Here is a 20,357-nt window from a genome sequence, read left to right as displayed (position 1 = left end):
CACTTGGGGCATCTAGTCAGCGACATGTGAGACTATAGTACTTGAAGTTCATATCTTTAGCTTGAACTGCCAGCCCAAGCTCCTTTGAACGTCTTCAACTTTTCTTCTGCCTCCGATCTGGATTGAATTAAAGATTTTGTAGACTCGATACTGGAGGACTGGCGATTTGGTGATGCCGGCAAGTACCTGGTTTACTTAACATCATTCAACCAAAAGAGCACTCATAATGTTCGTCAAATGGAGTTTATTTTCCTTGATTGGTCAGACCAGTCCTTTTCAACAGTTCATATGCCTCCAATGCGCTCAAACAACGTCAGAAAAGCCGGTTGAGAGTCTACAAACTCGCCACATTCGACGTGAGCGCCACAAACAGACCAGACCGTACCAATGGGCCGTGGAGGCAACCTCGGCCAGAGACATCGCGGCGACTGGGCAAATCTGATAGGAGGTTAAAGAATCGAGATTGGTCGTTGGTGGCGCCAAACATGTTGGGCAAAGAGACGATTGAGGTCGCCGGCTAGGAAAGACTCCCTTGTCTTGATATCGATAATGCTTTGACCTTGCAGCGATAAGCACCGTGGCGCAATAAGGTTTCTGCGGGCGGGCACACCGCGACATATTACTTGCATCCTATTGTTGGCTGCCATGTTTCAGAGCTGGGAGAGAGCATCTCGGTCAGTATCACGCGCAAGAGGCGAGCTGAGACCTACAGAGCAGATTTGTCCACTAGTCCGTCAGGATTTGTCTGAGGCGGTCATGGCCACGACTCAGCCAAGACAAATTTCTCCAAGGTGTGGCATGGACCATAATCGAGATATTGTCTTCTCCCCGCCTCATATTGTGATTGAGACCTCGATCTGAAAGAAGAATTGAACAAGTTCCTGCTCAGTCAGTGTAGTGCAATACCGCCAGTGTATGACACGATTCTTCCACAATTCTTCGTATGCAGTTTGCGCGACGCAGTATATTGACTGCGTGCGCACATTCGTATCTTTGTCATTGAAACAAATCTCCGAAATAATTCAGCATTCCTGTTGGGTGACAGTATCGGAAAAGGACCTAACGGCAACTCTCACCATTTCGATTTGCTTAGAAGTCTGCCAAGGACATCAATACGCAAAGCTTCATCCCATTTTGCGCCACTCGTTTGCAAGATCTTGATCCGATTCCTGTTACTCCTTCCTGATATTATTGAGAGATTTTCAAAGATTATAAACTGAAGAAAGCAACAAGACAAAAAGGAGAAATGCATTCTTTCCAAATTGACAAGTCCTCCATCCGGACAACAGAGCCGCCGAACCGAGCACTGGACGACTGGCATCACCCAAGGAGCAGATCAGTACTGATATCTCTTCGGGCGTATCCAAAAATTGCCTTGTACTCGTTTGCCCTGAGTCTTTCGGCCTTGCTGGTGGGGTACGACGTTGTTATACTTGGATCCGTCGTCGCTTTGCCGATATTTCAGTAAGTCTCGAATTGCATAGTTCAATATGTTTGAAGAAAGAGATACTTATCAATCAACACAGGCGAGACTTTGGCGAACAGTATGGACATTCATCAATCATACCATCCATGTGGCTCGCCCTCTGGAATGCGTCCAGCTTTATCGGCCAAATGTTTGGCGCCATCCTGGGCGGTTGGGTGCAGGACAAGAAAGGCCGACGAACTTCTTTGATAGCTGGCAGCTTGGTCTCGGCCGCCGCCGTCGCCATCTGTTACACTTCGTACTTGCCCGAGGACGTGGACGCGCGCCGGGGCATGTTCCTCGGCGGCAAGGTGGTCATGGGCGTCGCCCTGGGCATGCTCATGGCCACGACGCAGACCATCATTTCCGAGATTGCGCCGCCCGATCTCCGCGCCTCGGCCCTGGCGCTCCTGCCGACCAATATCCTGCTCGGCCAGTTCCTCGGGTCCGCGGCCGTCTTTGCCCTCTCCAACGACGGCACGCGGCGGTCGTACCTGGCCGCCCTGGCGACGCAGTGGCTCTTTTTCCTGCTCGTCTTCATCGTCGCCGTGGTCGCGCCCGAGAGCCCTGCGTACTTTGTCTCCAACAACCAATATAGCAAGGCGTTGCGGTCCCTGGCCCGGCTGCACACGTCGCGGGTCGATTTGCCCGCCATGCTGGACCAGGTTCGGCATTTTGTCATTCACGAGGAACAGTTCTTCCGCGACAAGAAGTACTTTGACAGCTTTGGGCGTAGGCACCGGCGGCAGACCATGATTGTGCTGTTTGCGGGAATCATACCACAGTTATTCGGGCTTGGCCTTTTGTCGCAATCTGGATATTTCATGCAGACCATAGGCATGCAAGCCACCCTGAGCCTGGCAGTCCTTTCTTTGGGGATCATCCTGGGCCTTGTCGCCAATATCATTGGTCTTTGGACCGTGAGCAAGGTTGGCAGACGAAAGCTGATTCTAATTTCCTTGACCATCTCTGCCTTTTTGTGGTTTGGCATGGGAGTCGCCGGTTTCTGGTCTGGCACAGCGACTATGTGGTAGGTCACTTTGTCTATACTCTTTGGCGCCGCCCTCTTCACAACAGCTAACCTTTTCTTTTCCCACTCTGTCAGGTACTCGGCAGGGACCTTCATGGCAGTCGTGGTCGTCAACGGCCTTGGCTCGTGGCCGGCTTCATATGCTGTTGCGGGTGAAACGTCGTCACTTCTGCTTCGTGGAAAGACGCAAGGCCTGAATTGGTTTGCCAATAGCTTATTCTCTGGAATTGTCAGCGTCGCTCTCCCCCTTCTATACAACCCAGACGCAGGGGCACTGGGCGCGAGGACGGGCTTTATTTTGTTTAGCTTGTGTGTGGTGGGGGTCTTTGTAAGCTGGCTCATCATTCCGGAAATGAAAGGTCGGGACCACGCAGAGATTGAAAGAATGTTTGAGCTGCAGGTTCCCACTCGGGCCTTCAAAAGGTGGTCCGAATCGGAGGATACGCAAGAGCTTCGTCAAATTTAAGATGGGTCGCAGTTCATCGCGCGCGAGACTTGGTGGTTTTCGAGTCGCTACGATATCATGATAAAAGCTGGTTTTATTTCTTCAAGTTTCATTGTTTCGCAGACTATTTCGTCCGTGCATAGCTTATTGAGCTCGATATTGCTGAGCCTTCCTTTCTCTCGTGACAGCTGCTCCGTCTTCATCTTTCACCTAACCCTATGTGCCTTTCAAATGACTTTTCTGATTTAAAGCGTACAAATATCATGTTGCCAATATCTGTGGCGGTTTTGTACAAGTCATTCAATGCGAAGAGGAAAGGTAAGACAAGTTGAAACGTCAAGAATGGGAACTCTGGTTGTCAAGGCTTAATTTGTGCGTTTACTTCTGTTTCAAAAGTCGAATAACATTACCTGACTCGCCAACACGTATTCAGATCGACCGAGTTGTAATACAGGAAATGATAAAATAAGAGGACTGCAGCCAAGGTCATAGAGCAAGACTTTTTTTTCCAGCTTTGAATCCAAGACTACTCCGTGTCGCGCGGGATCTTTCAGAGTAATTGTTTGTTCGTTTAATGCTCGTGTACATCGCGCCTCCCAAGCTTATTGGGAGCCATCACGTCAGGAGTGCTTGGGTGTGGCGATTTGGCCTGGGTTCATTGGAAACACGATACGTCTTACAGATGTAGTATTATTTGAAGAGATGATGCAGATATAGGTAGAAAATTGTAATAATTGAATGTTTCTATATCGTGTGCAGGCGGTGAATAAAAAGCCTATATATAAAAAGTGAAAATTATATACATGGGAAGTAGAAAAGGTATCTACGAGGCAGTAATGGTGATGGTAGTGTTGCCCTTGATGTCCTCGACGGAGGCTCCAATGGACAGGGTGTAGTCACCAGAGGCAATAGCCCAGTTCTGAGCAATGTTGTCCCAGTGGCTGATATCACGTCTGCGCACGCTGATGGTCACATCAGCAGACTGGCCCGCGGGGATATTGACCTTTTCGAAACCACGGAGAATGCGCGGCGGCTGGGCGGCCTCGGCCGGGAAGCTGATGTACAGCTGAGCCACTTCGGCACCGTCGACATCGCCAGTGTTGGCAATGGTTGTCGAGACGCTAATGACCTCGTCGAAGCTACCCTCGGGTCCACCGAGTGTGATGGGGCCGGTAGGGTACTTGGAAGCAAGCGCAGTTGCGTTGGTGACGGTGGCGGAGACTTCACCGTACTCAAAGGTGGTGTAGCTAAGACCGAAGCCGAAGGGGAAGCGGACCTCAATATCCTTCTGCTGGAAGTACCTGTAGTCAATGTAGATGCCCTCGGTGTAGTTGCACTGCTTGGTCTCGCAGGTGGGAGTAGGGTAGTCAGAGGCGTTCTTGGCAATAGTGTGCGTCAATCTTCCGCTGGGGTTGACATCGCCGAACAGGACATCGGCAATGGCACGGCCACTCTCTTGTCCTAAAAGTCCAGAGTAGAGGACAGCCCTGACGTTCTCGAGCTCAATCCACTCATCCAACACACGGGGTCCGGCAAAGTTACCGACGACAATGGTGTTGTTGCAGTTCTCGGCCACGGACTTGACGAGGTTGTCTTGGTCAACGTTGGACATTTCCTGACGGTCGGCACCCTCGCCGGACCACGAGTTGATAAAGACCAGGCAAACGTCGGCGTTTTGAGAGTAGGCGTCGATGCTGGGGGTAGCACCAGTGCCGCCACCGAAACCACCTCCGGGGCCACCAGGTCCTTGGCGGGCGACGATGGAGTTGTTGGTGTTGCCGCCGCCAGGGCCTCCAGGGCCACCGCCACCGGGACCACCGCCACCAGGGAATCCGCTAAAGTCGGAAGGAGTATAGGTGTTGTTCAGCACCCACCAGATCATACCGCCATCATCAGCGATGCGAGGGTTCAGAACCTCGAAGGGGGTAATGAGGTACGAGAAGGATGCGTCACCGGAGCCGCAAGCGGTGGCAAGATGGCCCTGGTAGATATCGCTCGGGGTTCCGCCAACGGAGAAACCCTGGTTGGGTCCGGCCATGCAGGGACCAGCGTGGGCACCAAAGAGGGCAACAGTTGCTGGCTTGTTGAGGGGCAATCCTCCGCCAGTGGACTTGTCGTTCTTGAGAAGGATGAGAGCCTCATCACCGACTTGCCTGATGACCTGCGAGTGGTTTGCGCGGACACCGCGGTCGATCATGGAGCTGCCGGCCTCTGGCTGGAGGCCATCATCGAGACCAACAAAGTAGTAGCCAATAATGTTACGGACGGCCATGTCGTCCAGACGATCTTGGGTAAGGTCGCCGTCCTGGAGACCCTTCAGGATTGTGACTGCGTTCCACAGTCCGGCAGAGCCACGGTCCAGTCCACCGTTGGCCGATCCAAAGGCAGTGTGTTGAGAGTTGACGTCGGGCATGACCAAGCCGGGGAAACCAGCGTTGGTCTTCAAGTAGCCGTTCAGGCCCTTGTCGCTCTCGCAGGAAAAGCTGTCGTTGACCTTGTTCATACCACACATTACACCCATGAGACCGTTGTAGACGGCATCAGCAAAGGGCCAGACATAGACCTCGCTCATGGTCTTGTCGTTGGCATTGGCAGAGTATCCTCCGTTCATACGGTTGGTCTCTTGTTCGTTGAGGATGTAGTGTCGACCGACACCAATGACACCGGCAGAGTTGATACCAGCGGTAGCCGCGCCGAACATGATTCCGGACAGGTAAGGGTCAGGAGAGAATCCTTCGGGCGATCTTCCACCCAGAGGGTCACGACCCAAAGGGCTGGCAACCGGACCCATGATCAAGTTGTAGCCGGAACCGTAGAACTCCTCACCAAGAGCCTTGGAGTGCAATTGGTACAGGGTCTTGTTCCAGGTCATTGTTGCAGCGTTGGGCTCAGCGAAACCGGAGACACTGATAAAAAAAGATACCGATTAATACATTAATTCCAGAGATACTTGCAAGTCTCGAATGACGGCAGGATTTGGCATCGGTAGAACACAGGTAGGAAATTTGCTTACAAGAAGTTCTGGTTGATACCAGCAACACCGTCCTTGCTCACGAGACCGGGCCAAGAGATATTGGCGGAAGTAACTCCCTGTCCGGTAATGACCTTGACCTTTTCAGCATTGGTCATTTGGTCAACCATGGCCTTTGCCTTGTTGAAGGCGTCGGTGGCCATTCCGAGCGACACTAACCATTGAGTTAGGGTATGAGCGGATGCTAGTATTGACTTGGGATAGTAGCAGGCTGTATGATTACTTACCAGTGCCATCTCCAAGGATCGGGGCATGCGAATCGGCGGCAGTGACTGTGCCGTTGCCATTGCTTGGAGCGGAAGAATTGGTGACTGCCAAGCTGCCGGTGATGCTCGAGAGCGCTGCGAGAGCGCGGAAGCTCTGGGCGGCCTTCATCGTGAACGACGGTGCTGTTGATTAGTAGTAGGTGCGGACAATCGGCCGGTGAGAGACATTTCCACAGATGCGAGGATGTTCTTGATTCATATACTCTTCGAGGATCATATAATTCTACGAGATTATTGCCCGGCATCCTATAACATGCAACCGAAAAAAGAAAAAAAAAAGAAAAGTCGTCGTAGACTCGTAGGGCCATTTGGGCCCCGCCAAAGCGACTGGGATGTTCATCAGCAGTTGGAAGATACCCTCCTGTCTGGATGTGTTCTCCGAGTATCTGGATCGCACTCAGTGGCACTCACTATGAAAAAATTAATATACAGAGTTGCGGGTTCGGCAGACGTTCCAGATATCGGAGATATTGCCCGAAACGCCAAGGCGACCCTCACGGTAGTTATCGTGCAAAATGAGACGCTACTAACTGAGAAGGTCACTAGGCGTCGATCCCACCGATGCCACTGCAGCCACATGTGAAGTGGGAATTGCAACAGCTCGGCAGCCAATCTCAAAAGTCGAGACCGATAGCAGGAAATCCCGGTTGTATTATAGCGGTGCCAAGTAATGCTATAGCTGAGGCGTCCAATCCCAAAGGCCCGGCTTTTCCATCGGATAGTGGGGGTCGCTCAATACCCTCAGGCGCCTTCCATATAGAGGCGAACAATCGCCATCTGGGCATTGATCGCCAACAGCAAGAGGTTGTCGGGACGCGTAAACCTCTTCAATCTCGTAGCATCAGAATCTTCTTTGTCATCTTTCAACGTGACATGTAATCACTGAGCAACTGCTTTTCTTGGCACTGGTACCTGCCAAGACCGCCTAGTTTGCAGATGAAGGGTCTCATCCTGGTCACCACGTGCAGCAACGAGATCGCAGTGCAGCTCAAAGGGTCCGTCGTTGGCTGGGACTGGATGTCCTATGCAGTCAGGATTCAGGAACATGGACGTTTCTCATTGTCGAGAGCGGTATTTGTGTCCATTATGCTACAGTATGACCAACCAGTAGCTGACGATTCTTCGCGCAATCAACCGTATTATCAATACCGGCGTGGTAAGCATCCGTCGGTTAGCGACGCGAAAATGTAACCGAAAATTCACCGCAAGGTAACAAGATAGGAGGAAAACAACCTCCAAAATCAACCGTAAGCGAGACTTCCGCGAGGAATTGATTCTCCGCTCGTAGATAGATGGATGCCAAGGCCGCGTCAGTCTTCCGTGTGAGCGCGCGAATGGATAGCATATCAATCTCGAATTGGACCAAGAGACGCCGTGCACGTGTTTCCGATTGGCTGTGCAACTATACAGGCTCGTATCATCTCGTTATTCCCAGGGAAATCCGATATATACGAATCCATACATAGTATAACCAACATTGGGCGTCAAAGCTCGCGTGCTCACCTCCTCGTCCTGGCTGGAAAGAACGCCGCGACCCGGAAAACCGTGCGAGAGCAGACTTGGTGAATTTCATGGTGCCTGCCAGAAACTATCCATGTGTTCAAGTCACAAGAATCATATGATTCAAATTGACCATAGAAACTGTCTCTTAGATAACGGAAACCCTCACAGGACCCTCCTCTGTCTGCAGCATATGACACTTGCCTCGCGCTCTGACAAAGCATATCAACAACCACCACGGAGCTGAGGTGCACAGCTTAGTCTACTCTCACTGCAATAAGGTCCATGCTGACCAAGAACTCGCGAGTGAGTTCCGGTAGTATCCAATAGTAGTACATGAGAGTTCTCGAAAAAGCTGTATGCTACATCTCAATGGGCGGGATCGAGAGATGCATGCCTGTCACCAGCGTATGGTTTAGTATTCGCAATAGCGAAACGATTTACAAGAGCTTTGATAGCAGGGAGATAGTATCAAGAGAAAACTCCTTCAGACCAATAGTCTGGGCGGTAATTGCTTTAAGAATCTAAGAAGGCAAATTGTAGAGTTCAGTAACATGAATACTTTGAGATATCGGTCATTAGGACCAGATTATGTTCTTGCTTCTGTTAATTATTACTAGCCACATTGTCACTTACCTGGCCAAACCCTAGATCTTCCGCCGATCACTTCTAATGCACTTCTATCACTATCGCTGCCAGCCATCTCGCTCTTTTGTTCTTCACGTCTTAATTTCATGCATTTCGAAAAAATCAACAGAAGTTGCAAAGTCCTAAGCGGGGCTGTTTGCATCAAATCAATTCTGACTTTGGGAAAGCAATTTCGCCGTCGAGCCATCAGCGACTGGTCATTTCACTGCGGCAACACCATGTACAATTCTTCTTAATTCTTTTATTTTTAATCAATACAGACAGGAGTGTAACATGATCAAATCAATTCTACCCACTATAGGCTTATATGGGCGACAACAGAGCTTGCATTCTACCTACCTACCAATCAATCACAAATGCGATTGTTCAACAAATGTTGAACGTCTCCATTGGCGGCAAATTGCCCGACTCATGCCTAAAGAAATCACTCGTCATCCTTCCATGGAGATAACATTCGCCCATGAAACGAAACAGCGTCTTTCTAAAACCCTCGTGGTCGCCCTTAAACGTCCAATCCTCGCCCTCAATGTCAGCCTGGTCCTCCATGGGTCGCAACACAAAAGGAACACCAGATCCTGGGAGTGCAACAACAATATCGCCCGGCTCCACATCTGGGGAGCACATGCCCATGTGCTCATCGTCTGTAATGAAGAAGCATTTGCCATGTCCGAGAAAAAGGAACGGGAATTGTTTCTCCCTTGGAATGCCCGACTTGAATAAGTGATCGAGCAAGTGCTTTCCAATTCTCGGGGGCAGGTACTCCATCTGCGGGTCGAACTGTGCCCATTCCATAGCGAAGCTGATAGATAGTTCTGGATCATCCCAAGGTCCAGGCATCAGAGTGCCGTCCTCCGATTCAGACGATTGAGCCTGATCGTTTTGTTGTTCATTGTCAACCAATTCGGTCGGGCCGTGATAGATTGGACTGAGCAAGAGAGTCTCGAGGAAGTCTCGAAACATGTGTTCCCTCTTGCCTTCATATCTACCCCCCTTGCGCCCCAACCACTCCTGAGGGCGTAGGGGAGCCACCTGATCTTCTACTTCGATGACATTGACCATCGGCCTCTCGAGATAACACCAAAGGGGGATCAGGCCTCCTTTCATTCGGTCACCTTGAACATGCGGCGAGGTGAGACTTATGGAGATATGCTTTTCGTGCTTGGCCATTTCCTTCTCCATCGGCTCGGTGGCCCACTTCTTCGTGATGATTGAACGCTCGGGGGGCTCTGAATCTGCAAAGCAACGGATTGGCAAATTGAAAATAGATTTCACCACGCCGATTCTCACGCCAGCCCACCTGAGTATGCGGTTCACTATGGCGCTGGGCAGCTCGTATGTGGGGTGCTTGAGTAAGTCGAACTGCCGAGTATCAAGCCTTGATGCAAGATCATACTTGTGCCCACTGTGCTGTTGAGCCTTTGCCAAACTGCTTACAGTCCAAGACCCGCCAGTAGTTGGCCACAATGCCCAGGACGGGTGTAACCGAACATCGAGACAAGCCTTTGGCTTTGGCAAGCTAGGATCGTTCAGCATGGGATTAAAGGGAAATAATCTCCGCGGGCCACCGCACAAGAGGCTGAGTACTTCGAGACCTCTACCATGCATTATGCAAAACCGGGTGAAATCGATGAAAACCTGGCTCAGGGATTTGCTATAGTCGGGCTGTATGAGATCGGGTATTGTGCCTTGGCTTCCATTTCCCTCTGCTGATAAGCCTATCAATGCAAAAAGTTTGTCTCGCAGGTCCGTCGCGTTAAACTCTTCATAAGTGTTGATGAAAAGATCGTACAATAAGTGTTTCGAGACTAAAGATGGGGTGCGTGGTTGGATAAGCTTCTGCTGGATCAAATTTGCCCAAATCTGTGGCAATGAACCATTTTGGCCCGTTGGATATATCTTTCGCCATAGCTGACGGAAGCGATCAGCAACTATGATCCATGCCCAGGGCACATGGGCCACTGTGACGAAGACGAACGTGCGTGCTGGTATTGCTGTTGCCTCTTGTAGCACCCATACACGTTTGAAATATGGATTGTCGAAGAGTGAGTCCAATATTTTGAAACAGCTCTCTGGTCCAAGCAGCTCTCCATCTAACTGGTAAGGTGTCCTCAAGAAGTGACGCATATGTTCTTCCTTTGGATCGATGGGGTCAAACTCATCTCCCCATTTCTTCCGTGTCAGCTTCATCATGGCATGGATCATGTTGAGTCCTCTCATGACGGCCTCATCTTCGCCGAGCCAGATCCAGACAAAGAATGCCGACGAGTAAATTTTGTTCATCATACCAACTTGATGATTACGTTCTTCAATGAGCCCCTGGTTGATGCATAAAGCATCTATCCATATTGGCTGGAAATCAAGTAGCGGGAATTGCTCCTTGACTCTAGGAGTGGCCTTGCGTATGCTTTTGAGAGCAGAGAATAGAGACCTAGTCACGTTGAACTGTTGTTTTGTGGAGCGTTCCACCGATATCATGGTAGGTCCAGAGTCTTCTTTCGATCCTTCCAGGTCTCGTGCCTTTTGGGTCTCCTCGGGTGCATCTTGGTATTGGTGGATGACGCTGATGGTCTTTTGGTCTCCCAAGTCGCCCCAGCAGTACGAGAGTGCGATGTAAACTATTTGGCCTTTTTGCCAGATTGGTGGCACGTCGAATAAGGCGCAGACGATTTCCTCGTCTTCATCTTCGCTCTCTGGTGGGAGAATCTGCATCAGACGGATTTGCTCATTTCCTGGAGTTAAGGTGATTGGGCGGTAAGCACTATAGTTGTTGGGAACACGTCGACTGGAGATATCATCATTGTCTTCAACTTGCAAGGACGACATGGCCTCGCCCGCTTGTTCTATGGTTGTTTCGCTTTCTTCCATCCTATGAGGCTATTACCGATCTGCCAGGTAGTGTTTGAGTTGGTTGCCTCGCAGAGACAAGATGCAAGAGCCGCAGAATTCAGGAGAAACGGACTGAGGAAGTCAGCATGAGCTCAAAATTCACAGTGATGCGCACCCTTGCGTGCCCGACGAGGAGTTGTGCAGATACCGCCGTACTGTGGCAATGAGTGCAGCTGCTCTTATATGTCAGTCTCAACAATCCGGCACAAGTGCTCCTCTTGTGTGTCAATTCAGCGGCGACGTTCCAAAAACTGCAAAAACTGTCAGACGCAGTGGCTGAGCTTAGATCATCGCCAGCAGGCAGAGATGTCAAAAGTGGAGGACTTCTTGGCTCACTCCACACCATGGGCAAGGGTTGAGTCGCCGCTTTCCTTGGACGACTTGGTTCACCTACAGTCTTGCGCTGACAGGCAGTTTATGTTCAAGGAGAGTCCTCTACGGTTTGCAATGATTATCATGTAGCAGATCATGACCGATAATCTGCTCATCATGACCAAAATTGCTGCATCTCACCTTCTTCATCTTGAAATTGCCTGCTACGAACAAGCGGAGGACAGATTCACAACGTGGATGGAAGCACAATGCTACAAAAAATAATACTCGGCAGTGTCCAAATGTCATTTACCGTGATAGGCAATCACTAATCGAGCGACTTTTATTCGTTATAGCTTGCTTGGGCGCGAGTACTAGTATATGAATGGACATACACTATAATGAGCCCCGCCTTCTTCCCCGGAAAATAAATGCTGAAGATCTATGCTACCTAACCGATGCGCGCTAACGTGAGGTTATGCTGCTGTGTGACGGCGGGATCTAGCAGGTGATTCGCGCAATGCTTGACCAAAAACGAACACGAAGAACGCGTGTATGGGTCTGTTCATCGGTTACGCTGTATCCGAAAGGCTTGTTTCATCCAGGACGTCATGTTAACATGATGAGATGTTATGCCCCACCGTTATGATAGGAAAAATGGGTTGCCGTTTCTCCATCTCCCTATTCAAGGTTCAAGCTACGGACTGTCACGAGACATGATCCATTTGTCGCCGGATGTTAGCAAAAAGTGTTCATCATCGGTATTCCTCGGATCCAAGAATTCATCAGGAATAGATTAAAGACATGTCGGTGCTCAACAAGATCTTTGCTTCAGGCGAAATGGCCGCTTCGCAGTATGCTGCCGCTGCTATACTCTTGGTATACACTCAAATGCTGTGCTAAACGAGTAGGACGCCTTGTTGATATGTGTAACAGATCTTTGGATGGCAGTTTACGACCATCTTCTATAACCTCTATTTACATCCGCTGCGCAAGTTCCCGGGGCCCGTCACCAGCAGGGCCTCGGGTATACCTTGGGCAATCCGCCACGCCACCGGTGTGCAAGCATTTCACACTCAGCGATTGCACGACAAATATGGCCCCGTCGTACGCATCGGGCCCAACCACCTGTCCTTTACTGACCCCCGGGCCTGGAAGGATATTTACGGGCATCGCGTTGGCGCCGAGTATGCCATGCAGGAAATGCCCAAGGCCAAGACCTTTTACAATGTGATCAAGAATATTCCTAGTTCCATTGTGAACACGGATCGCGACGAGCACTCGTCCCTCCGTCGCGCACTGTCGCATGGCTTTTCAGATAGTTCCATGCGAGAACAGGAGCCTCTGATCCAGCGCTATATTGACCTCCTGATCAAGAGGATCCACGAGAATTGTGATGGTGGTCGGACGACTCTCAACCTCGAAGCCTGGTACAACTGGACCACATTTGATGTCGTGGGTGACCTTGTTTTTGGTCAATCTTTTGGCTGTCTCGAGAATGTAGACTATCATCCATGGGTCGCCTTCATATTCAAAAGCGTACGCTTTGGTTCCGTGGCTGTGGCACTCACCTACGTGGGACTGAGCAGCTTAGTTCAAGCCATGTTCAAGATTAATGCTTTTCTGGCCATTAGCAAGATAAATGACATGATTAATGGATTCCTTCAAAAACGTCTCGATACAAAAGGAGAACGGAACGACCTATTTGAGGGCATTGTGAAGCGGAAGGAAGAGTTGGTAAGTAAAATAAACCCATCGTGTTTACCGTTTGATGCTAAACATTTGCCGAACAGAACATCTCCTTTGAGAAACTGTCCTCGAACGCATTCATTTTGACTCTGGCAGGATCCGAGACGACTGCCACCACCTTGTCAGGCGCTACATATCTACTACTTACTCATCCAACCATTCTGCAAAAGCTCATTGACGAAGTTCGTGGCAGTTTCAATAGCGCCGACGAAATCAACATCAATTCTGTCAACAAGCTCAGCTACATGCTCGCGGTTCTGAACGAGTCACTTCGCCTTTATCCACCCGTGACGTCGAGCTTGGCGCGAATGGTTCCTGGAAAGGGGGCAGATATAGCCGGACAATTTGTGCCTGCAGGCGTACGACACCTTTCCGATTTCTGCGAAACGATATGAGATTCTAACATGATTTATCAGACGTATGTAGAAATTCAACATTGGGCCATGAATCATAGCAAGGAGAACTGGAGCCATCCTTGGACCTTTGATCCCGAGCGTTTCCGGGGCGAATCCAAGGAGGCTTCAGAGGACAAGTTTGAGGCTCTCCAGCCTTTCAACGTGGGCCCACGCAATTGCATAGGGCGCAAGTACGTCAACTTGTTGACCATTTGAAAGGAGAAGATCCTTGCTGACGCGCACCACTTAGTCTTGCCTATGCTGAGATGCGGCTCATCCTCGCTCGTATCATTTTTGATTTCGACCTAAAGCTCGCAGAAGACAGCAAGGATTGGATCGAGCGCCAGAAGGCGTTTCCTTTGGTGAGAAGCTCATCTTTTGACCCGTCCTTGTTTGGCAACGGACATCTCTGTCGAACTGCCTACCGTTGCCAAGGCAAATTGAAAAAATACTAACAATTAATGCAGTGGGACAGGATACCCCTGAATGTGTACCTGACTCCTCTTGACTCGAGGTGATAGTGACGTGGGTGGTTTGGGGAATGAACATTTTGAGGCTCCTTTCTTATCGAATGTAATATCTTTGAATGATAATGATAGGAGACATTTGACCATCTTATTCGTATAAGTTCATTATTCATGGGTGCATCAAGGATATCCATTCAATTAATTCGAGCCAGAAGACACTAAACAGCCCAACCTGCGATGATTGATAATGCCATTTTACATCCCACTCGTAACCTGTAGTGGCCATAATCGCGTACTTCCAACCATGCTTGATGCTGTGTAGCCCTTATAATACACATAATTGTACAACCATCCTACCGTCCTGAGATAGCCTTTTAAAAGCTGGAGGAGCTTGAATTTTTGCCCAACTTTCATTTTTCTGCCGTTTCCCGGAAATTGTATGTGTCTGTCGTCTCAGTCGTTTCCGGAGCAGCGCAAGAGTCCACCACCAAATTCTTGATTGCAAATCTGCTTTCATGAAGGAGGTCGCCTACTCCAGATCTATTGCAGAATATTCCCACAATTCGATTATGCCTTTTCTCCATCGTTTTGGTACTCGATCGGTAAGTCCATGCCAACCCTCCGAGCCGTCAGTCTGACTCGCTCTTCCTCGTCCATGTTCATGCCTGGGTTATATCTCTCGACCAGCGTGACATATTGCCTTTGCGCTTGGAGATATTGGACCAATTGGTCTGCTTGCGCCAGTGATTTCTCGGTCGGTGTGTTGCTTGTGAATGTCTCTCGCAGCTTGGTGTGGAGCATTGATCTGGGCTGGGCAGGTCGCGGAGGCAGCTCCCGGAGGAGGGCGCGGTAAATCGATCGGGTGCGGGCAGCAGTAGCCATTGTAACGAAGGGAAAGTTGGAATGTGCAGGCGACGCTTGCAAACGAAGTCGTATAAATCAGCTTTTACATCAAGTCCCTTGTTGGTGATGCTCCCAATGATACGTACGAATGCACTGGATCAGCTTACCGCGATAAGATAAGAATTTCTGGAGCTTGGCTCTAGAGCTAGCGAGGAACGCGCGCATTTGCAGATGCGCGTCATGCAACAATTAAAAATTTCCGGTGGTAGCCAGGCCCCGTTAAGTGAATGCGCCGGACCTGTGAACCATGTGGCACGATACGGCACAAGACTCTTTGCTCGTATCGGCGGTACAACCGACGACTCTTCCCTTGTGACCCAGGTGCTATATACGGGCCGGTTCTTCTTGGGTTCTCAGCAGAGTCCTTCACAATGGTAATATGACGACATTACGTCAGGTAACGGCTCTCCTGGCTCTACCGGCAACCCTGCGTCCCTTGCTCTTTGCTGCACCGACGACGACGACACCCTCATCAGCTTCACAGGGGCGGCGATGCTTCCATGCGACGTGCCGGGCCTACGCCCGATACTTGAGACGGCCACTGTCGGTGGGCGCCTTTACTATCCCGCATAGCCCGGCCTTGCCTTTGTCAGAGATCCCCATCAAGGAGCTGCTGCAGTCTCCCAAATCCGACAAGTCTCTCGCGGACGAGTTGAACAAACTTTTTACCCAGAACCCCGCGACTTTCTACCATGGAACCTCCGACTTTTACGAGCTGAAAAAGAATACTCGGATACCAGAAATATGTATTCTCGGTCGTTCCAATGTCGGCAAGTCGACCTTTGTCAATGCGCTCGCAAATCGCCGGGAAAACGAGCTCGCGCACACGAGTGCAAGAGCAGGCCGCACAAAAGCTATGAATGCCTTTGGTTTTGGGCCCGCACCGACGATGAAGGAGCTGGCAGATACGGATACGGTCACCAAGCGGACGGAAGACTTGCCCAAACACAGCTTTTTTGTGCTCGACATGCCGGGATATGGACACAAGTCCTTGCAGGACTGGGGCAAACACATCAACCTGTACCTGACCAAGCGACAGGCAATCAAGGGTGCCATCCTACTGATTGATGGAGAAGTAGGGCCCAAGAGCGGCGACCTAATGGCACTAGAGCTTCTGCAGGCGGCCGGGCTCAAGACGGCGATTGTGCTGACCAAGGCCGACAAGGCCAAGCACGAGGAGATTCTTAAGGAAACCTGCAAGAAGATGTGGTTGACGATGCGTGACGTACACTCAAAGGATCCAAACAGCAAATGGGAATGGGACCAAGACTTCTTCGTCACCGCACTTGGTGCAACGAAAAAGGAGATTGGCATCGACTCTGTAGCCATTGCGAGGTTAGCAGTCGCACGACTGGCAGGCTTGGTGACAGAAAAAGAACGCCCAGAGATCGCGCCCGCCAAAGGCTACAGTGGAGCAGTGGTTTCTTTCGAGGATCTATTTGCCCAGAGCACGCCGCCGCAGGTATCCAGCGTCAAGGACTCGCCCAAGACAGAGACTCAGACGCCTGCACCCGCTATGAGCTCTTCGGAATCTGCTTTGGCGGCACTCGAACAAGCTTCGGGAGAACAGCACAAAGCCCGTCAGTCCGTCGGCCGCATGCTGCCCCGCAGAGCTGCTATATCTCGTTTGCGGCGAACCATTTCTCGATCTCCGCCGCTGACTCGCACAGGAACAGAGACAGGAAGGCAGTTCAGTACCTTGAGCTGGGCCAGCTGTCCGGCTACTTCACAAAAGTTGTGCCGCCCCAGCATCACCACTAGACAGCCATTATTTCGATCTCATGTCCATGTTAGAAATCTCAAAACACTACCAGGTCATGAGCGGTTGAATCCAGAGGAACTTGAGGCAGCAATCAAGGAGTTTGTGGAGGGACTCAAGGCTGCGCAAACACCCATGGATCGTGCACAGTCTTATCAGCTCTCAAGCCGTCTGGATCGCCCAAAACACAAGTTGTGGGATCCCACTTTCCTCCCGCCGCGCGAGACCAACGAGGAAAGGCAGAGCAGGATACAAAAGATGAAGGAGAAAAAGTTGCAACATTTGCAGATATATCGAGAACGCTTGGCGACGGAGAAATTCCGAGCCTCGCAGCAGAAAGAGAGGCAAATGAGGCGCCGGCATCAAGATGAGCAAAAGAAGAATCTCCAGAAGCAGCGATACGAGATGATCCGCAATGGGGACAAGCAAACCAATGACGAAGAAGAACAACTTGAAGATGGTCGGCGTCTGATTGCCGAGGCGCAGGATAAGGCAAAGGCTTTACGTGGCAAAAAGCTCAAGAAAGCCGTTAAAAATGCAGAAAAGCAAAGGAGGAAAGAAGAGAAGAATAAGAAGAAGCAGAGAAATGAGGATGAAGACGAGGCAGATGAGGATGACTCTTTCGAATCTAAATTTCGAAGTGTAAGATAACGGAAATTCAAGAAGGGATTTATCGTGCTGCTCAACACTCGCCACCTTGAGATCTACATGCATATTTCGGCGCATCTTATAGGGCATCTTTTCGGGCAGCAGCTTTATTCCTGCGAGCATATAGATGTCTAGATCTCATATCTCCACATGAATGAAATGTATTATACGAGAACATTAACGACAATCGATTGACTTTTGTAGTCCAAATATCTAAGACACACAAACGCTGCGCCAAGAGCGCCATGTCGTCAGTGGTCGGGCATCCTTGGGCGTCTGATGAGACAGCTGTATCACGTAGCAGCATCAACTATAGCACTAGCACGCGTCTCCTTTGGCTTCTTGCTCCGGCGTCCCCTTTCCTCATCTGTGACCAGCTCGTCGCGGAATGAATACCCAGGTACGAGAACGTCCAGCAGATTGTCCCAGAAACCTAGATCGTACAGGTTCTCAACGTCGCGCAAATGCCATACCCTCTCCCAGTCGCCCACGCCCGGCGCGCCCTGAGGGTCCGGCGGGCTTCCGTCTTCTGTCCGGACCAACACCTGCATGGTCTCGACTGGCCACCTCGTCCAAGTCGGTTCCCAGCGCGGGTCCTTTACACGATCGGTGGGCATTGCGCGCTTGAAGGCGAAACCGTCATCCATTTCGGCCTGCCAATCCTGCCATTTCATGCTCTCGTTTGTCGTCGTTCCACAATAGATTAGGTAAATGTGGTAGCCGAGCAATCCCCAAACCAGAGGCGAAGTCATCAAGGTAAGCAAGGTCACTCCTCCCCTGCCCACGTGGTCCTGGATGCCAAAGGTCAAAAGGATGAGGTAATCGTGCCAGCTAAAGCGGCTGGGCTTCCAAAGTCGCCAACCCGGATGCCTTGCCTGAATGTCTTCGCATATCATCCTGGTTCCGAGTACAGCACCGAAAGTAAGAAGCCAGGCCGTTGTGAGTAGTAACAGGACAAAATGTCCCTGATTTTCGTAGCCTACGCATGTATTGATAAAGACGCAGTGGTGGTCCATCTTGGCAACGCAACGATTGCAGACGGAGCAATGCTTTGATCGAGCTGGTTTGATAATGTTGCAGGTCCGGCAGACTTGTCCCGGATGGAAAAGTGCATAGTCGTAAGGATACTTGCTCATGTACTTTGAATGAGTCGTCGGAGTGATGACACCCGGGTCCTTGAAGGCGGCCAGATAGAGGAACCAGTAAGGCAGAATAATGGAGACGGCACCGATGATCCGGCTCAGTGTCGACATGCGGGGCCAGACACCAGGCAGATACATGACCTCTCCGACTGATAGGAGGAGAAAGAAGAAGATGAGCACCGTAGGATGGCGGCCATACATGAAGGTATGCGCAAATCTGCCCAGCCAGGCAGTCGCCCGCCCACCCGTCAATCGCTGATCCAAAGCAACGGCGGCATTTGGCATGTGGATCATCAACAGCCTATGAAGCCATGCGATAGGCGTGTGTCTGACAACGCACCAGAGTCAGCGACTTTCAACCCCAGCATCAAAAGGGAAGTGTTGGGGTTCTTACCGTAAAGCTGGAAGTCTACCAAAAAATATAATCAAAACCATGAATGATATAGCAAGAACGCCCGAGGCGATCTGCGATATTGCCCCCATCTTTGAGTATTTGGCTTTAGTGGTAAGAGATGCAGCCACTCGTGTATTGCGGCAGTCTTCTCAAACCAAAGACTTGCCTCAGGCCATGAAAGTGGACGATTCCTGAAGAAACGGTGCAGATCGACGGCCAAAGTAGATGGATGGATGGGCAGTGAAGGGGGAAAAAAAGATGAGTTTGGAGGCTGAACTCAGCTCAACTCCATCAGCAAAAGAAGTAGGCACGTAAGTAACAATACCAAAACGCAAGCGAATCACAGTGCGACGTCGGCCTCATCACCAGTTATTCAGGTTCCATGTTTGTTTGGCTTGTTTGGTAAGAGTGAGAGTGAGACAGCTGAAAACGGAAGATCCGCAATTGCCTGGTGTTGTTTGAGGCTGCCGCGTGGGCAGTAGGTATGCGTGTGTGTGGCTCGGCGAGGCTAGCGCCAGTGAATAGAAGACGCACCTGGCGACCTAGGAACCTCTTGAGGCCAGGCAGTGAGTGATTCAAGGGTCTCTTTTGGCCTGGAGCAGTCCCAGGCCTGACAGCTAAGACAAAGCAGTTGAGTGCCAGCGAACCAGCTGGGGCAATGCCCGCTAAAAAGGTGGCGCCTGTTGTCTGGAGCCGCCCACGTCATATGCATATAAACAGTAGTTTGTGCTTGCCTGGGGCCAGTTGATGGCCCCTCCACACCCCCCGAGCCCCCCTTCGTCGCCCACGCAGCCAGTAGTTTGACGCCCCGTCATGTGAATATTCTTGGACCCTCTAGTACAGACCGCTTCCACGTGAGGACGTGAAGTCAGAACCCAATCGCGATTTCCAGCATCACGCGCGTCGCTTTTCTTATGCGAGCCACGAGACTGCCGTAAATCCCATGTCGTGCACGGGGGGACTTTTAAAGGCATAAACATCTGCTCCTCCATCGAGGCGATACGACTGCATTCTTATACGATATTTTACTTTGCTTAATTTGGGCCTGGCTTTATATGACGCGACAATTGCAAGGACCTCGAAAGAAGGAACGGATTTGCAAAGCATATTTTTAGGGGTCCCAGAAAAAAAAAAGAAAACCCGCGCGCACCTCACCTAATCATCGTTGCACTACTCAACCTCTAGCGCCCATCAACAACCGTCATTCTGCGTATATCACGCTCAGGGGTTCGGTTTACAGCTCAGCTCTCGACTTTCGACTCATCCAAAGACGCAGAAACCTGCTATCCCGGCGCAACCCAGGGTTAGGGTTGGGGT

The 20,357-nt window shown here is 50.6% G+C and overlaps 7 protein-coding genes across 7 annotated transcripts; 3 read left to right on the top strand and 4 right to left on the bottom strand.

Moving 5' to 3' along the window:
• Positions 1 to 1,246: 1,246 nt before the first annotated feature.
• On the top strand, positions 1,247 to 2,961 carry PFICI_10183 (uncharacterized protein; the record flags this gene model as incomplete). The annotated part of the gene is made up of 3 exons (XM_007838764.1): positions 1,247 to 1,464; positions 1,527 to 2,495; positions 2,571 to 2,961. The coding sequence occupies 3 exons, from the start codon at positions 1,247 to 1,249 to the stop codon at positions 2,959 to 2,961; spliced, it is 1,578 nt and encodes a 525-aa protein (XP_007836955.1).
• An 802-nt stretch (positions 2,962 to 3,763) lies between these two features.
• PFICI_10182 (uncharacterized protein) lies at positions 3,764 to 6,346 on the bottom strand (the record flags this gene model as incomplete). Its single annotated transcript, XM_007838763.1, has 3 exons — positions 3,764 to 5,846; positions 5,954 to 6,125; positions 6,199 to 6,346. The coding sequence occupies 3 exons, from the start codon at positions 6,344 to 6,346 to the stop codon at positions 3,764 to 3,766; spliced, it is 2,403 nt and encodes an 800-aa protein (XP_007836954.1).
• A 2,405-nt stretch (positions 6,347 to 8,751) lies between these two features.
• PFICI_10181 (uncharacterized protein) lies at positions 8,752 to 11,208 on the bottom strand (the record flags this gene model as incomplete). Its single annotated transcript, XM_007838762.1, has 1 exon — positions 8,752 to 11,208. One exon carries the CDS (start codon positions 11,206 to 11,208, stop codon positions 8,752 to 8,754), a length of 2,457 nt encoding a protein of 818 aa, XP_007836953.1.
• A 1,179-nt stretch (positions 11,209 to 12,387) lies between these two features.
• Positions 12,388 to 14,245, top strand: PFICI_10180 (uncharacterized protein; the record flags this gene model as incomplete). The annotated part of the gene is made up of 6 exons (XM_007838761.1): positions 12,388 to 12,462; positions 12,520 to 13,320; positions 13,377 to 13,691; positions 13,749 to 13,918; positions 13,978 to 14,089; positions 14,195 to 14,245. 6 exons carry the CDS (start codon positions 12,388 to 12,390, stop codon positions 14,243 to 14,245), a joined length of 1,524 nt encoding a protein of 507 aa, XP_007836952.1.
• Positions 14,246 to 14,761: 516 nt separating this feature from the next.
• Positions 14,762 to 15,076, bottom strand: PFICI_10179 (uncharacterized protein; the record flags this gene model as incomplete). The annotated part of the gene is made up of 1 exon (XM_007838760.1): positions 14,762 to 15,076. The coding sequence occupies one exon, from the start codon at positions 15,074 to 15,076 to the stop codon at positions 14,762 to 14,764; it is 315 nt and encodes a 104-aa protein (XP_007836951.1).
• A 400-nt stretch (positions 15,077 to 15,476) lies between these two features.
• On the top strand, positions 15,477 to 17,507 carry PFICI_10178 (uncharacterized protein; the record flags this gene model as incomplete). Its single annotated transcript, XM_007838759.1, has 1 exon — positions 15,477 to 17,507. The coding sequence occupies one exon, from the start codon at positions 15,477 to 15,479 to the stop codon at positions 17,505 to 17,507; it is 2,031 nt and encodes a 676-aa protein (XP_007836950.1).
• A 290-nt stretch (positions 17,508 to 17,797) lies between these two features.
• On the bottom strand, positions 17,798 to 18,940 carry PFICI_10177 (uncharacterized protein; the record flags this gene model as incomplete). The annotated part of the gene is made up of 1 exon (XM_007838758.1): positions 17,798 to 18,940. One exon carries the CDS (start codon positions 18,938 to 18,940, stop codon positions 17,798 to 17,800), a length of 1,143 nt encoding a protein of 380 aa, XP_007836949.1.
• Positions 18,941 to 20,357: the final 1,417 nt, after the last annotated feature.

The sequence above is a fragment of the Pestalotiopsis fici genome (assembly GCF_000516985.1).
Source record: "Pestalotiopsis fici W106-1 unplaced genomic scaffold PFICI_Scf_7, whole genome shotgun sequence".
Taxonomy (NCBI): Eukaryota; Fungi; Ascomycota; class Sordariomycetes; order Amphisphaeriales; family Sporocadaceae; genus Pestalotiopsis; species Pestalotiopsis fici.
This window is presented reverse-complemented; position numbering and strand designations above follow the sequence as displayed.